Source organism: Gekko japonicus, unplaced genomic scaffold (genome assembly GCF_001447785.1).
Source record: "Gekko japonicus isolate JY-2015 unplaced genomic scaffold, Gekko_japonicus_V1.1 scaffold455, whole genome shotgun sequence".
In the NCBI taxonomy this organism is placed as follows: domain Eukaryota; kingdom Metazoa; phylum Chordata; class Lepidosauria; order Squamata; family Gekkonidae; genus Gekko; species Gekko japonicus.
The window spans coordinates 941,502-956,574 of NW_015166436.1; the positions used below are offsets into that span (position 1 = coordinate 941,502).

The 15,073-nt window shown below is 45.2% G+C and overlaps 1 protein-coding gene across 1 annotated transcript in view; it reads left to right on the forward strand.

Annotated features, from left to right (window-relative positions):
* LIMCH1 (LIM and calponin homology domains 1) overlaps positions 1–15,073 on the forward strand; it is a 298,071-nt gene that overhangs the window by 226,154 nt on the left and 56,844 nt on the right. Inside the window, 3 exon segments of the mRNA XM_015411892.1 lie at positions 505–540; positions 10,434–10,563; positions 14,160–14,317. Of these exon segments, the coding sequence (XP_015267378.1) occupies positions 505–540; positions 10,434–10,563; positions 14,160–14,317 (324 nt within the window).

The window sequence follows — 15,073 nt, forward strand, 5'->3', positions numbered from 1 at the left end:
AGCACGCGTTTTATTAAGTTACCAGATAACATTTTCTGTCCTACAAGTGGCATCCCATAGACGACTTTCTGCGCATGGCGTATGAGTTTGACGGCTCTTTCATGAATGTTGATTACCTGCAATGTAACACTGTTGTAAGTTCCTGTATACAGATTAACTGCACATGTATTTCACCTCATAAAACAAGGTATACTTTCTTAATATCAGCTTTTTACAAGGAACTCCTTTCTGTGTGCAGTTTCACAGTGTGGTGCCACCTATGGTGCTCTGGATTTTGAAACCATTTTCAATTGTAAAAAGTAATTGTGTTACAGTCGTGTGAAGAATTAAAGTTATTTGACTTCAGCTCATTTGAAATCTTTCAGCTGCCTTTACTGGTTGAGACATTTGAGTGCAAGTGAAAATGATCTATTTTTGTGGTTTTCCCCCCCCCCCCCACCCCCCGGTTACAACTGATAGCTTCCCCCCCCCTCCAAGTCTCTAATTTTATATTTGGTTTTATAGATTCGGCTCCAGAACTCCTGTGTCTGATGACGCAGAGTAAGTTGTTGTGTGCTCACTGGGCTGCTTTGAGCAAGTTTAAGCTGCATGCCTTCCATACTTACCACTAATTGAAAATGCAGCTGATGCACCATCGTTACTTGTCATTGTTCTAATGCGGAGCTGTTTGACTTTCATGTGCTTTAACTTACCCTGTGGTGACATAAGCTCTGTTGCATTAAAGCGATTGTGTTTTTAAAGAAGGTAGCAAAGCATGCAACTGTTGCTGTGAAAGCTGGCCTCTTTTAATTAATGGTGTGCTCTCTCTCTCTCTCTTTCTCTCTTTCTCTCTTTCTCTCTTTCTCTCTTTCTCTCTTTCTCTCTTTCTCTTTCTCTCTTTCTCTCTTTCTCTCTTTCTTTCTCTCTTTCTTTCTCTTTCTCTTTCTCTCTTTCTTTCTTTCTCTCTTTCTTTCTCTCTCTCTCTCTCTCTCTCTCTCTCTCTCTCTCTCTCTCTCTCTCTCTCTCTCTCAATTTTTGTGAGTCTCTGAAGCTACATGAATAAAGCTGTGACTAAAGAAATGAGAATTAGAATTGTGGTAAGAGCAGCCTAGCTCTTTGAGTTGTAAAATCCAGGGAAGTTTTCAGACTCAGTAGCCAAAGCACAGTTAAGTTGTCCTTTGAGGGTCTCTGAGGGCCAGACTTGATGCCGTACAGGGAGGGGATGGCTGAACCCTTTCCCATCCTGTTGCTGATCTGCTCAAAAGGGCAGCCTTCCTACCTATAAAAGATACAGTTATCCATCTTTGTCTCCTCCACAAGGAGATAAGCGGCTCGAGAGGAGCAAATCTGAGCTGGGAAGTACTTGTAAGAAAGATCCAGTGTGCGTTCGCTTTGCAAATGAAACCAGGGCTCGGTCGATGGATCAATGCGGGGTTCAGTCCCACATTCAGCTGTACATGTACCTGTGTTGCACGTAACATGAGAATTACTCAGTGCAAGTATAAAGAAGAATCAAGTGTGCACTGTGCAGAAGTTAGCCCTCTCCAGTTGTCACAGTGAAGGCACATACAATCTATACGCAGTGTACACTTGGTTTTTTATTTATATATGTGTTGAATGATTCTCATGTTACATTCAACTCCTGTATAGGTGAAAGTGTGATTTGAACTCAGGGATGCCAGCCTCCTGATGCGACCCAGAATTACATCTTACCTCCAGACTACACGGGGAAAATGGCTGCTTTGGAGGGTGGACTCTGTGGCATTGCACCCCATTGAGGTCTCTGTCCTCCCCAGGCTCCACCCCCAGATCTTCAGGAGTTTCCCAGCCTGGCTCCCCCCCCATCTCCCACCAGGGGCCGGAGGGGACCTGGCAACCCTATTTAAACCCCTCATTTATCTAGAGACCGATCCCCAGTTTCATTTGTAAAGTGAATGCATTTTAGCTCTTTCTTACAAACCGGTGAGAGCACTTACACTGCAGTGTGTGTGTGCATTCGGTGTCACCTATGAATAAGAACATAAGAACATAAGAGAAGCCAATGTTGGATCAGGCCAGTGGCCCATCCAGTCCAACACTCTGTATCACACAGTGGCCAGAAATACCAGGGACCATCAGGAGGTCCACCAGTGGGGACCTCCCTCAGTAGCTGCACTAGTGGGGACAGGACACTAGAAACCCTCCCACTGTTGCCCCCCCATGCACCAAGAATACAGATCATCACCTGCCCCAGCCTGAGAGTTCCTATTTATACCGTGTGGCTAATAGCCACTGATGGACCTCTGCTCCATATGTTTATCTAATTCCCTCTTGAAGCCGTCCATGCTTGTAGCTGCCACCACTTCCTGTGGCAGTTAATTCCACGTGTTAATGACACTCTGGGTGCGTTCAGACGGGGGATTTACAACGGTTAGGGTGCCGGTTCCAACCGGTGTACTTACGGGTGTTCACACAGCGAACATCTGCCTCCCGTTCCTAACCGTTGTAAATCCCTTTAAACCGTTGCACTCTGCCACTAGGTCCCAACTGGTGGAAAACTGAGTGCAACGGTGCACCCCGGCGCCTGATCGCTCTCCACCGTTCTCCAGCTACTTCCATCGGAAGCTTGAGGCTTCCGGCTTTCCCCCGCCATTTTTTTTTTAAGCCAAGCGATATGCACTCGGGCGAAGCTTTGCCCTGAGCGTTTGTTAAAATAATTTTTAAAACCCCTTACTTTAACTTCCTGGAGGAGTCCGGGACTACAGGGAGGCCAGGTTGGGCTTTAAACTTTAAAGGTAAGTCCTTAACCTTTAAAGTTTAAATGTAATGGGGGGGAGGGTTGAGCATGCGCAAAAATCGCCATTCTCTGAATGGCTGCCTATGCGCATGCTCAAACTGTCCTTTAAAAAAAAAAAACGCCGACGCCCACAGCGTGTGAGCGGGCGTCCAACGGAGGGCTCCGCAAAATGGAGGGTAAGTGTGATCACGTTTCTGCCGGCAGAAACTGCACCGGTTCCAACCGGTGCAGTTTATGCCGGCAGAAACGCCCCGTCTGAACGCACCCTCTGGGTGAAGAAGTACTTCTTTTAATCTGTTCTAAGCCTACTGCTCAGCAATTTCATTGAGTGCCCACGAGTTCTTGTACTGTGAGAAAGGGAGACTGGAGGTACAGTGACTCCAGCTTCCAGAGTATGCCAATAAAGGTATTGTATTTGTATTTGTATTTGACTCCAGCTTCCAGCAACTAACCTCAAGAACCCAAGGCTAGAAAACACTCATTGAAAACCCTGAGTCCGTTACAGATGCCTAAAACACTGGCCTAGCCCTGATACTTAGTTGTCCTTTTATAGCCAACGCTTACTCTTGGTACAGCCTTTTATTCCAGGCAATAAAATTCTCTGGCCTTTGATTTAAAAATGTATAAGAAAGGAACTAGCATAGACTTTTCATTAACAGAAACAAAAGTCTATCGCACTTCTTATGATGTCCCAAAGGAAAGCCTCCATTCCTTTTGATGTAAAAAATACCACTAATAATTAGGTGTTTCATTGTTTTCCTGTAGTATGACATCATTTTAAAACGTTAGCACTTACGAGCGAAAGGAACTGAAAGCAAGGCTAAAAATCTTTTACTGTATCCCTACATGAAATATTTGTTGACAGTGAATGGGGGAATGCATATTTAATTACAGTATTACCTCAGACGTATGCTTTTTCACCTCAAGAACTGGCTACATTAATTAATTTTAATTGAGAATTTCTGTCCCAGTTCCCCCTCCTACAGTGGGTATAAAGATAAAGGTTCCCTTGCTCGAAAGCCAGGCAAATCCAACTCTAGGGTTGCGGTGCTCATCTCTGTTTCAAAGCCGAAGAGCCAGTGCTGTCCGAAGACATTTTCCGTGGTCATGTGGCCGGCATGACTAAACACCAAGGCGCACGGAACACTGTTTCCTTCCCACTGAAGTAGTACTTATTTATCTACTTGCAATTTCTTGCTTTCGAACTGCTAGGTTGGCAGGAGCTAGAACGAGAGACGGGAGCTCACTCCGTCATGCGGCACACTCGGGTCTCGAACTGCTGAACTACCGACCTTCCACAGCCTGCAGTTCAGCGTGTTAACCACTTGAGCCACCGCAGCTCGTCTATACCGCAGTGGGTATAGAGACCCCTTTTATGTAGTAACCAGAAATATGATAAGTGACGGTAGATGTCAGAGGGCATATTTGTTCTGCAATGTAGGTTCATTTTAAAGCAATGCATCTGTCATGGCTTCCCACAAAGGATCCTAGGAATTGTGGTTTGGTAAAGCTGCTCATAATTTTCTGTCATAAATCCCTACTCCCTCTTCTTTTGAAACCACAGTTTCCCAATGTTGTCTGCAGTGTAAATATGCCCGGGAGAGTTTTGTGGAGACGGAAGCCCTTTGTGGCTTTTCTGACCCGGGCTTCTGGCTGTTCTGAACCTTTTCATACTTGAATCAAATAAGTTAAAATAAAATCTCTTTTCTGAAGCGAAGCTCATTTTAAAAATGTCACAGAGATTGGAAGCAGGGAAGTTACAGTCTCACAGGAATCAGTTACCCAAGTGACAGATTCCCACTCAAAATATTATTTTTGACAGTATGGTAACTCTGTCTTGAGGGTCTGTCAAAAGCTTGACCAAAAAAAAGATGATACAGAGGATGTCTTAGCTTAATGCGCTTTGACTCGCTACCATACTGCAGAAGCATGATAGGCCTCAAAAGCCACACAATCCTTATTTTGACAGGTATTATTTTCTCTCTCTCTCTCTCTCTCTCTCTCTCTTTCTTAGAAAGCAGTTTAAATCTTGTGCTCTCTAACTGCATGTGTTTGAATCCAGTGGCACCTTTAAGGCCAACAAAGATGATTTATTCAAGGTATGAGCTTTTGTGTGCCAGCACACCTTGAATAAAACTTTGTTGGTCTTAAAGGTGCCATTGGACTCAAACTTTGTTCTGCTGCCTTAGACCAACATGGCTATCCCACCTGAATCTTTTTAATACATAGTTAGCAAATTGAAATAACATTTCATTTTTTGTTTTTTGAAGTGCAGTGATTAGGAATCGTGTGCCAGTCTCTTAATTTCCAGGCAACGAGAGTCCTCTGATAAGTGAAGGGCCAACCTAGAGTAACAGTCAGTGTTCCCTCTAAGCTGAGTGAGTGTGAGCTAGCTCACAGTTTTTTAGCCTCCGGCTCACACATTTTTGTCTCAGCTCAGGAAAGATGGCTCCAGAGCAAACTAATTTATGCAGCAGCCAAATCGCTCGCTCACAACTTTAATGCCAGAAGCTCACAAAATATAATTTTTGCTCACAAGACTCCACAGCTTAGAGGGAACATTGGTAACAGTATTAATAATGAGCATGTTAATGCTTTTGAATGTTCAAAACACTTTATGGGTGCGGTCAGACGGCGTGCTGGGAGCGGTTTAAATTGCTCCGGTCCCGATGCGTGTTTTTTTTTTAAACCTGGAGAATCGCGATCACACTCACCTCCTTGTTCCGGATCGCTGTGCAACCACATCGCTCCCTGCCATCCACACGCGGGAGCGTGCGTCGATGTTTTCTTTCCTCTCAGTTTGGGGATGCACACAGGCGGCCATCTGTAGAATTAAAATGTTTGCACGTGCGCAGAACAGCGATTTCCACTTCAACCCAACTGCTGTAACACTTCCCTTTAAACTTTAAAGGAACACTTCCCTTTAAACATGTACCCCGAAACTGGCCTCTGTGAGATCCCAAACTCGTCTAACCAACAAAACTAGGCACCATTTAAACACTGTTTTTAATAACGCGGGAGCGGAGGTCCACCTGTGCGCATACCACCGACGCTAAAATAAAATGGTGGGCTTCCGAGTGGAAGTGGCTCGACACCGCAGGAGCAATCAGACATCAGAAAAGTGCAGCTAGAACTGGAGAATCAGGAAAACACCACTTGAGGACCTGGTAACAAAATACTCCATTTTAAAGGGGGTTTGAGCCAGAAAGCTGGCAGATGTTGGGTGTGTGAACGTGGATATCAAATCCATTACTAAAGCGTGTCGAAAGCTGACTAAGCGGCCCGTCTGAATGCACCCTATGTTAGCCTGTTGTAAATTGTAAAGCACACCTGAAAGGAGGTGACTGTTAATATCCCCAGGTATCAGATGAGGCAGATGCTTGTTTTTTAATACATGCATAGGGTAGCTCTCATGTTACATTCAAGGCATGTATAGCTGAATGTGTGATACAGACCTTGCATTGATCCAGTTGCTCGTCCCTGGTTTGAATTGCAAAGTGAACATGCATTGGCTCCTTCTTACAAACAGATGTATTAACAACGGGTAGCCATGTTTGTCTGTAGCAATAGAAAAGAGTAAGAGTCCAGTAGCACCTTAAAGACTAACAAAATATGTGGCAGGGTAGTCATGAGTCACTACTCACTTCTTCAGATACAGCGAGAACGTGAGTCCATTTGTCCTATGTTTTGGAACATGGTGTGATTTCAGATGCCCAATGACATGAATAGGCAAATGACAATAGAAGGTGTGATTGGATTAGGTGTGATATGCAGAGAGGTAGTAGGTGCATATCACATCTAATCCAATCATACCTTCTATTGTCATTTGCCTGCTAATGTCATTGGGCATCTGAAATCACTCCACTTTCCAATACATAGGACAGGTGGATTCACATTCCAGCTGTCTCTGAAAAAGTGAGCCGTGACTCCCGAAAGCTCATCCCCTGCCACACAGTTTGTTAGTCTTTTAAGCTGCCGCTGGACTCTTGCTCTTTTCTACTGCTACAGATGTAGTCACATTTACTGCATCATGTGAACAGGACTCTAGTAAGTTTGTGGCAGAGGTGAGGTTCCAGTGGAGGATTTCCTGATAGGCTTCCCAAGTCCCCGCCCCCTGGCCCAGAGGCCTGTTCCCCGCCACCGGCGGATCGGGCCCCGGGGGGAACCCCACCCCGGCGTGCGCATCACCCGGAAGTGACGTTATGACGCCGGGCACGCTGGGGGCGGGGCCACTGTCATCTGAGGGAAAACTCTATGGTTTTCCCTCAGATGGTCGTGGCCCCGCCCCCAGCGTGCCCGGCTTCATAACGTCACTTCCTGGTGACGTGCGTGCGGTGCGCGCACTCCAGCCGCAGACCGGGAGTCCCCCGGTAAGTAGATTTTTAGACTTGGCAACCCTATTCCCTGACCAGTCTCCTAGCTACTATGCTAAATATGCTCTCCGCATCAGATTGTCTGTGGAAGCAGAAACACACCACTTGCTCTTTGCTGAAAGATGACCACTTCCTTTTTGCTAGAAGACGAGTTAGGCCAGAGAATGGCATTTTATGGTCAGCGCGAGGACAGCAACCCTGTTTCGTCTCCTCTTTTCTCCCCTGTAATGTTTAAAATGCAATGATATTGTGTCAAACATTCTGATTTGCTAACGGGAAGGAAAGAGGACAGGAGCGACAGGGGTGCTGTTTTCAGCAAAGGCTTTGCATCGCCAGTTTCATTAGGTTTAGTTCCCAGGTTTGTTTTCAGCAACGTGTTTTGTGTGCCTGTAGTGACGGCCTCTAGCCCAATCTCATCCGATCTCGGAAGCTAAGCAGGGTCAGCCCTGGTCAGAATTTGGATGGGAAATGGCCATGGAATTCCAGGGTCGCCATGGAAAGAGAGGCAATGGCAAACCACTTCTGCTAGGCTGATTTCGCACTAGAGCTGCCTCGATGTTGCGCCGCCGTTTGCCCCGATACTATTGGTCAATTTCACACCCGAAGCTGCGGTGCCCGATTTCCCCCACAGTTTCGTGATCCTGTTTTTTGAGTGTGAAATTGACCAGTAGTATCGGGTGTGAAATTGACCAGTAGTATCGGGGCAAACAGCAACGCAACATCGAGGCAGCTTTAGTATGAAATCAGTCCTAGTCTCTTGCCTTGAAAACCCTCTGGTGTCGCAATAACTCGGTTGCGACTTGACAGCAGTGTGCAAATAACACAATATTTATTTATGTAAGACATTTATATGCCACCTCTCTACCCAGAGTCCCCAAGGTGGCAAACATTAAGCCTTTTATACAGTTCAACATTAAAACAGCATTTAAAACAAAATATATTTATGTATCTTATTTCTCAAGTGTGAGCCTCATCTGCAGATGCCCAAGTCCATGGATCAGGGTCACACTTACCCAAAACAGATTTTTCTGCAAACCTGGATGACTGCCCAAGTTTGCAGAAAAAACTGAAATTTAAAAAGGAATACACTGGGGCTGCGATCATACACACAATTAGACCTGCCATAGGCACGAATGCCGGACGGATTTAAAGGGCACGATCAGACAACAACTTCTGGGAAGCATACCCCACAGCCATCAGCAGCATGTTCTGCTCCACCGCAGAAGTGGAGTAGAAAGCATCGGGGGAAATCCGGTAGTAAATGGGTTGCGATTGGCCACGGATGTATTTCCCCCTTTTCTCTGCAGAAGTGCAGAGAACAAACGTGCTGCCGGTGGTCATTGGAGGACTCCATAGACCTCACTGGGCCTGGTGGCAGCAGTGGCACTGCCCGGCTGCTGCCCTGGGTTTGGCAAAAAGTGGGGAGGAACCCAACCCCCACGGGTTTTGTGGGCCCACACTTGTATAAAGTAATTCAGTAAAAACATATAAACACACATAAAACCAAAACCACGGCTAATAAATTGCCAGGGATTGAACCTGAGACCTGATGGCAGTAGGTGATGGGAAAGACCTCTGCCTGAGACCCTGGAGAGCCGCTGCCAATCTGAGTAGACAATTACTGACCTCTGTGGATCAATGGTCTGATTCAGTAGAAGGCAGCTCCATGTGTGTTATTTGCCGTAGCTTTTAAAACATTTTACCTTGTTCAGTTTTCCCTCCAAAGGCAATCAGAAATAATGGTCCACATTCCATAAACACGGACTGGAAAATAACCAGCCGTGTATTCTGTCTTTGAGTTGTACTGCACGTGCTTAGAACACTTTATTTTGCCTAACGTCAATAATGAGCTGCTAACATCATCATGCAAAACAAAAAAAGAAGCTGGTCTTTAATCAGAATATTACTGTTGCTATTCATCTAACAATGCATTAATACATGCTGGTGGAACCTTGGGTTTTCCCAAAGAAAATAACAGAAAAGCCATGGGTATGCCCACTCGCTCGTATGCGCTCACTCGCTCGTATGCTCGCTCATTCATATGTGCGCTTGATAGAGGTGACTCTCACTGCTTACTTGCCATTGGCATTTTAAACTACAGTACGGGCCCAACTATCTCTCAGCAGTCAGGAAACCTGAGCAGACCCTCCAGTTGTTTCAGAAACAGTATTGCAGGAAACTTTGCTCAGAGTAAAGTATTTCATGACCCTCTCCTATCTGAAGGTTAGGACTAGTGGTTTTCAAACTTTCTGCCTTTGAGAAATGGTTTTCTCTTCACACAAGTCTGCATGCCAGGGAGTTTCTTAGCTTTTGATCGAGAGCCCCTGTGCACTGATTCTTGGAGGAGGTTCTGATGCACATGCTCATTTAACATGGAGCACTAATGAGGCTTGGTCAGTCTCACTGTCGCCACATCAGAACCAAGAATATGGGTGATTTCTCACGAGAGCTGCCTCGCAGCACAGCGCCTCCGTTTGCCTCGACACAAACGTGTCAATTTCACACCCGAAGCTCCGGGGCTGCATTTTGACTCGGGGCTTCGCCCGATTTCCTCCGCAGTTTCGTGATCCTGGTTTTTGAGGATCATGAAACTGCGGAGGAAATCAGGCGAAGCCCTGAGTCAAATGCAGCCCCGGAGCTTCGGGTGTGAAATTGACACGTTTGTGTCGAGGCAAACAGCGCTGTGCTGCGAGGCAGCTCTCGTGAGAAATCACTCTGACTTGAAACACTCCTGATGTTCTTCTGTAGCTGTATATTGCTGGGGAAGATCAGCAAAGGTGAGCATGCTGTCATTCAGGAATTACTTGTGTGCTCTCATGTAGAAACTTCTGAGAAAGCTTCCACAGGTTCCCCCTGAACACAGTTTGAAAACCTCTGGTTTACAGAAGGCCATTAGCTCAGGACAGATCATTACAGACACTGCTACACTGCTGCTTAAACAAGGGACAGCTGAGACACATGGCCCTGTTCTGGGTATCCAGGACTGTCTTGGATCCACATTAAATACCCAAACCAAAAGAAGCCTCTAGCATTTCTTTTTTAGTGGTGCATTACTAGAATGCACCACAAGCAAGCAATTTGCATGCACATTCGTATGTCTGGTGCTAAGCACTGCACATACGCATAAAAAAACCAGGCTTTTCATGTGGCAAGCGTACATCCGAAGCCACCGCCATAAGCTATGACAGATGTTGAAGGTTTTAAGTGGGAATGTGTTTAATTTTGCTCTAGCGCCCTCCTGTGGCTGAAATGTTTCAGCTTCTGCCCATATCCACGACGAGTAACCCTTCTTTGCCTTCATTCAGGAGCGTGAGCATGTTCGATATGAGATGCACAGACGAGGCTGCAGTCATGCAGCCGCACAGCAAAGCTCGCCACGAGAAGCTGCAGACCATTCACCACCAGCTGAAGGAAGATGAGGATCGATGGCAAGACGTGAGTATGAGACGGTTGTCGGTGCGCCAGCTCCCCCCCCCCCCCAAGTCTTTCCACTCGCAATTTGGGCTAAGCAGCAGAATAATCTTCTTAAGCTTGATGCACAGACAGCGGCTACCCGGTCCCACCAGAAACTGTTGACTGCTAAGAACGTTTCTGGCCCTCCCAGTCTTTTTAGGAAATAGTTGATATCATTACAAAAAGTTTTGTTGGTGTTCCTAATGCTTTTTTTGCGGGGTGGGGATTCATGGGGTGTATTATAGTTCTATGCATTTTTGTTTTTAACCGTTTTTAAAGTGGGCCTTTTTCCTTACCGTTTTCACTATTGTGTTTATTTTTGGTACATATTTTCACTGCAGTTCCCTTTTAATCCCCGCCCCCTTCTTGTTAAGGGGTTATTACAGAAGCAAACCATTTTTCGAGGGCAGAGAGGAAATAAAGCTTGGAAGTAATCTTTTTTTAGCATGTGATGGCTGTCGCTGTGGAAATGCAGAGATAATTGATATAAACCGTCATGTGTAATGCTTAACTAGCCTGTCAGGCACAAAGGCAGCATGAGCCCTGCAAAAACACACGTGTACCCTGCATATTTAATTTGCGTTAAGCTGCAGTGTCAGCATGCCTTTGGAGTGATTGACATGTGCAGATTCCTTGCAGCATCCCCAAAGGAATGGCTCACCTGTCCTGAAACAGCTGTATGATCCTCCTTCGGCTTGCAAGTGGCTCTAGCCGCATGGAGTTCATTCTGTGTGAATCAGAACTACATTTGAGTTCTCGCAGTTGCAGACATTACAGTAGCCTGTAGACATGTTTGTGCTGACTTCCGGCTCACATGAAACTAGCCACAAGCCTAACAAAGGGATAATTATGTGGAGAAAATCCAGTGCGGCGACATCTGTGAGCCAGCTCACAGTCACACTTGTCTTACGGAATGTGGAGACATTACCAACTGTGAGAAGCATCTCGTGCATGAAAAGTGATCAAAGGAGAAATCCATGATCTGCCTCTTCTATGCAGTGTCCCTTCAGTTAAGGATACATCTGCAAGATGCTTTAGGTGTCGGATATTACAGTGCCATTCTGTGCCAGCCAATGCTTAAATTGTTTGCTATTATATTCAGGGAAGTTCTTGCGTAAAGCACCCAAACATCTTGCATGCGTCTGTCTGGCAAGCTCACGTTTCACAGAAATCGGTCCAAGTTCCCGCCGTCTCTGAGGTGTGCTCAGGAGGCTCTCAGGAGGCCAGTAATGAAGCAAATAAACTTTTTAGAACAGCAGTTGATTGCATTCAGAAAAGCATAACAAAGTTCAGAGAAAACAGTTTTCACCTTGGCAACACATGTCTTTTTTTTTTAAGTCAGCCTCTGTTTTTCCGATTGAAACAGTATTACCGTTTGGACTACATAAGTCTGTGGAATCAAATCACACTTTGGTTAGCTTTTGCCTTTGCAAAAGACAGCATAAAATTAAAACAAGGCAATAACAACATCTAATGAATAGGACAAAACTAATTTTTCAGTACAGAAACCCTGATTAGCAATCTTAGGGCTACTTGAAGTAGCCATTAAACACACACATTTTATTTTTTTATTATTTTTTTAAATTTTCTCGAAAAAAGTGGAATACAAAAGGGAAGAAGGGGTAGGGGAAAATATAGATTCATCAAGTGCATCAAATATTATGAGTTGTTACATACCACGAGTAAAATCAAATGTATTATCAGACGTATTACATATTTCAAATATAGAAGGTAAAGGTAAATGTTCCCTTGCTCGAAAGCCAGTCAAATCCGACTCTAGTGTTGCGGTGCTCATCTCCATTTCAAAGCCGAAGAGCCAGCACTGTCCGAAGACGTTTTCATGGACTAAACACCAAGGCGCACGGAACGCTGTTACCTTCCCACTGAAGTGGTACCTATTTATCTACTTGCAATTTCTTGCTTTTGAACTGCTAGGTTGGCAGGAGCTGGAACTAGAGACGAGAGCTCACTCCGTCACGTGGCACACTCAGGTCTCGAACTGCTGAACTACCAACCTTCCACAGCCTGCAGTTCAGCGTCTTAACCACTTGAGCCACTGCAGCTCCTTTTTCAAATATAGAAAAAAACAATAAAACATCAATATTATAGTGTTTGTGGATAGATTTCCTCTTTAAAAGAATAAACAAAAACTTTCCTAATGTTAGCGATAATCTATTAGCAATAAAAGAGATTACATCTTTAGCAGTTAAATAAACATCTATGCTCAAATTAAATCATCGTTAAAACCTGAATATTGTCTTAATCGTTTGTCTAAATCTAAATTTTAAACACATACATTTTAATATAGTTCTGTTGTGTTTTGGTCAGAGCCAAGGCAAAGACCCGGGTGCCGCAAGACAGGGTGACAGGGTGAGCTCCTGTCTCTAGTTCCAGCTCCTGCCAACCTAGCAGTTCGAAAGCAAGAAATTGCAAGTAGATAAATAGGGACCACTTCAGTGGGAAGGTAACAACGTTCCGTGCGCCTTGGTGTTTAGTCATGCCGGCCACATGACCACGGAAACGTCTTCGGACAGCGCTGGCTCTTCGGCTTTGAAACGGAGATGAGCACCGCAACCCTAGAGTCGGATTCGACTGGCTTTCGAGCAAGGGAACCTTTACCTTTACCTTTTGAGGCAAAGAAACTTTTGATCTGTAGAACATACTCGTAATCTTTAGGAAGTAAATTAATTGGGGGGGTGTTGAAAAATAAGAATGATCTCTTTCAGTAACATAGGTAAGAATATGTTGTGGAAGGCGTTCACGGCCGGAGTTCATTAGTTGTTGTAGATTTTCCGGGGTTGTGTGGCCGTGGTCTTGGCATTGTAGAACCTGATGTTTCACCAGTAACTGTGACTGGCATCCTCAGAGGTATAACTCAGAAAGATGGAGTACTTGCTGTGTCAAGGAGAGACACAGAGAGTACTCTGACACAGAGAGTACTCCATCTTTCTGAGTTGGTATACCTCTGAGGATGCCAGTCAGAGTTACTGTCGAAACGTCAGGTTCTACAATGCCAAGACCACGGCCACACAACCCCGGAAAATCTACAGCAACTAATAGGTAAAAATGTCTCTGGAAGTATACACTGATATGGTAATAAAACAGGTAGCATAACAAAGCTGCAGCTTTCCTAGAACTTCACATAAACATACATTATGATTCAGCATCTTCCTTCTGGAGCTGTGGAGGGGACAGTGCATTAAATCTAGGAATGGCAAGTGCATATTTCAGTGCATTGCTTGTCATGCCAGAAAGAGAGATCAACTAAGCCAAGGACGGGGTGTTGGCTTTCTTCCGGGAGGCCTAGGTTCAAATTCCAACTCAGCTGTAGCCCACTGGTCAAACCACTGGATTGGATCCAGACAGCTTTTTCCTCTCAGTTTTACTCAATTCTCTTCCTTACTACAGCCCACGGCACACATGACTTTTGCCCATGCAGGTCCCCTGTGTCTCCCAGCATAGCCTTCTTGGTGACCTCTTTTTCACCACTGGAAATCATAGGTGGATCCAACCCACTGTCTTTAAGCCTACCCTATTTCACAGGGTCAGTTTTCAGCTTTTTGCCTCCCCCCCCCCAGGACTTAGCCAGGTGGAAGAGTCGTCGGAGAAGCGCATCGCAGGATTTGTTGAAGAAAGAAGCCGAGAGGAAGAAGATGGAACGGCTACTAAGCACAGGCGATGTGACCAGTGAGCGAAGGAAAAGCATCAAGACTTACAAAGAGATTGTGGAAGAGAAGTATGTTCTCCTAATGATACCAGTGTTGCATGACTCTTAATCCTTGATCACGGTAGAGAGTCAGTTAGGTACAATGGTTAGCATGTTGGACTAGAGAACCCGCATTCTGCCGTGAAACTTGGGTTAGATCCCGTGATCTAACCTCTCTCAAAGGGTTGTCCTGAGGAAGGAAGCACCATGTACGCTGCTCTGAGTTTCTTAGGGGGATGTCAGGAACTCCTTTGCATATTAGGCGACACACCCCCTAATGGAGCCAATCCTCCAAGAGCTTACATAGCTCTTATCACAGGGGTACTGTAAGCTCTTGGAGGATTGGCTACATTAGGGGGTGTGTCGCCTAATATGCAAAGGAGTTCCTGCTACAAAAAGAGCCCTCATGTCAGTATTTGCAGCTCTGTGGAGAGTCTGTGACAGTGCATGGAGATTAGTAAAGTGACCCCTTTTGTGATGTCAAAGAATTTACCAACATCTGCAGGTGTTGGTAAAGCAAGCGATGGAACGTTTGATAAGCTGAAGTATGGGTTTGTTATCTGGGGCCAAGAAATGGAATCTAATAAACGTTACGGGCTTGTTTTTAGCAGCATCTTTAATACTATTGATTTATTTTATTTTGATGTCGGCCAGCTTGAACAGGTCTCTGGAGAGGCGGCAGATAAATCCAATGAATGAACGGGTGAACGAACGAATGAACGGACTAACGGACTAATGAATGAATGATTTAACATTAAATAATAATGGGGCTGTTTGCACAACCGG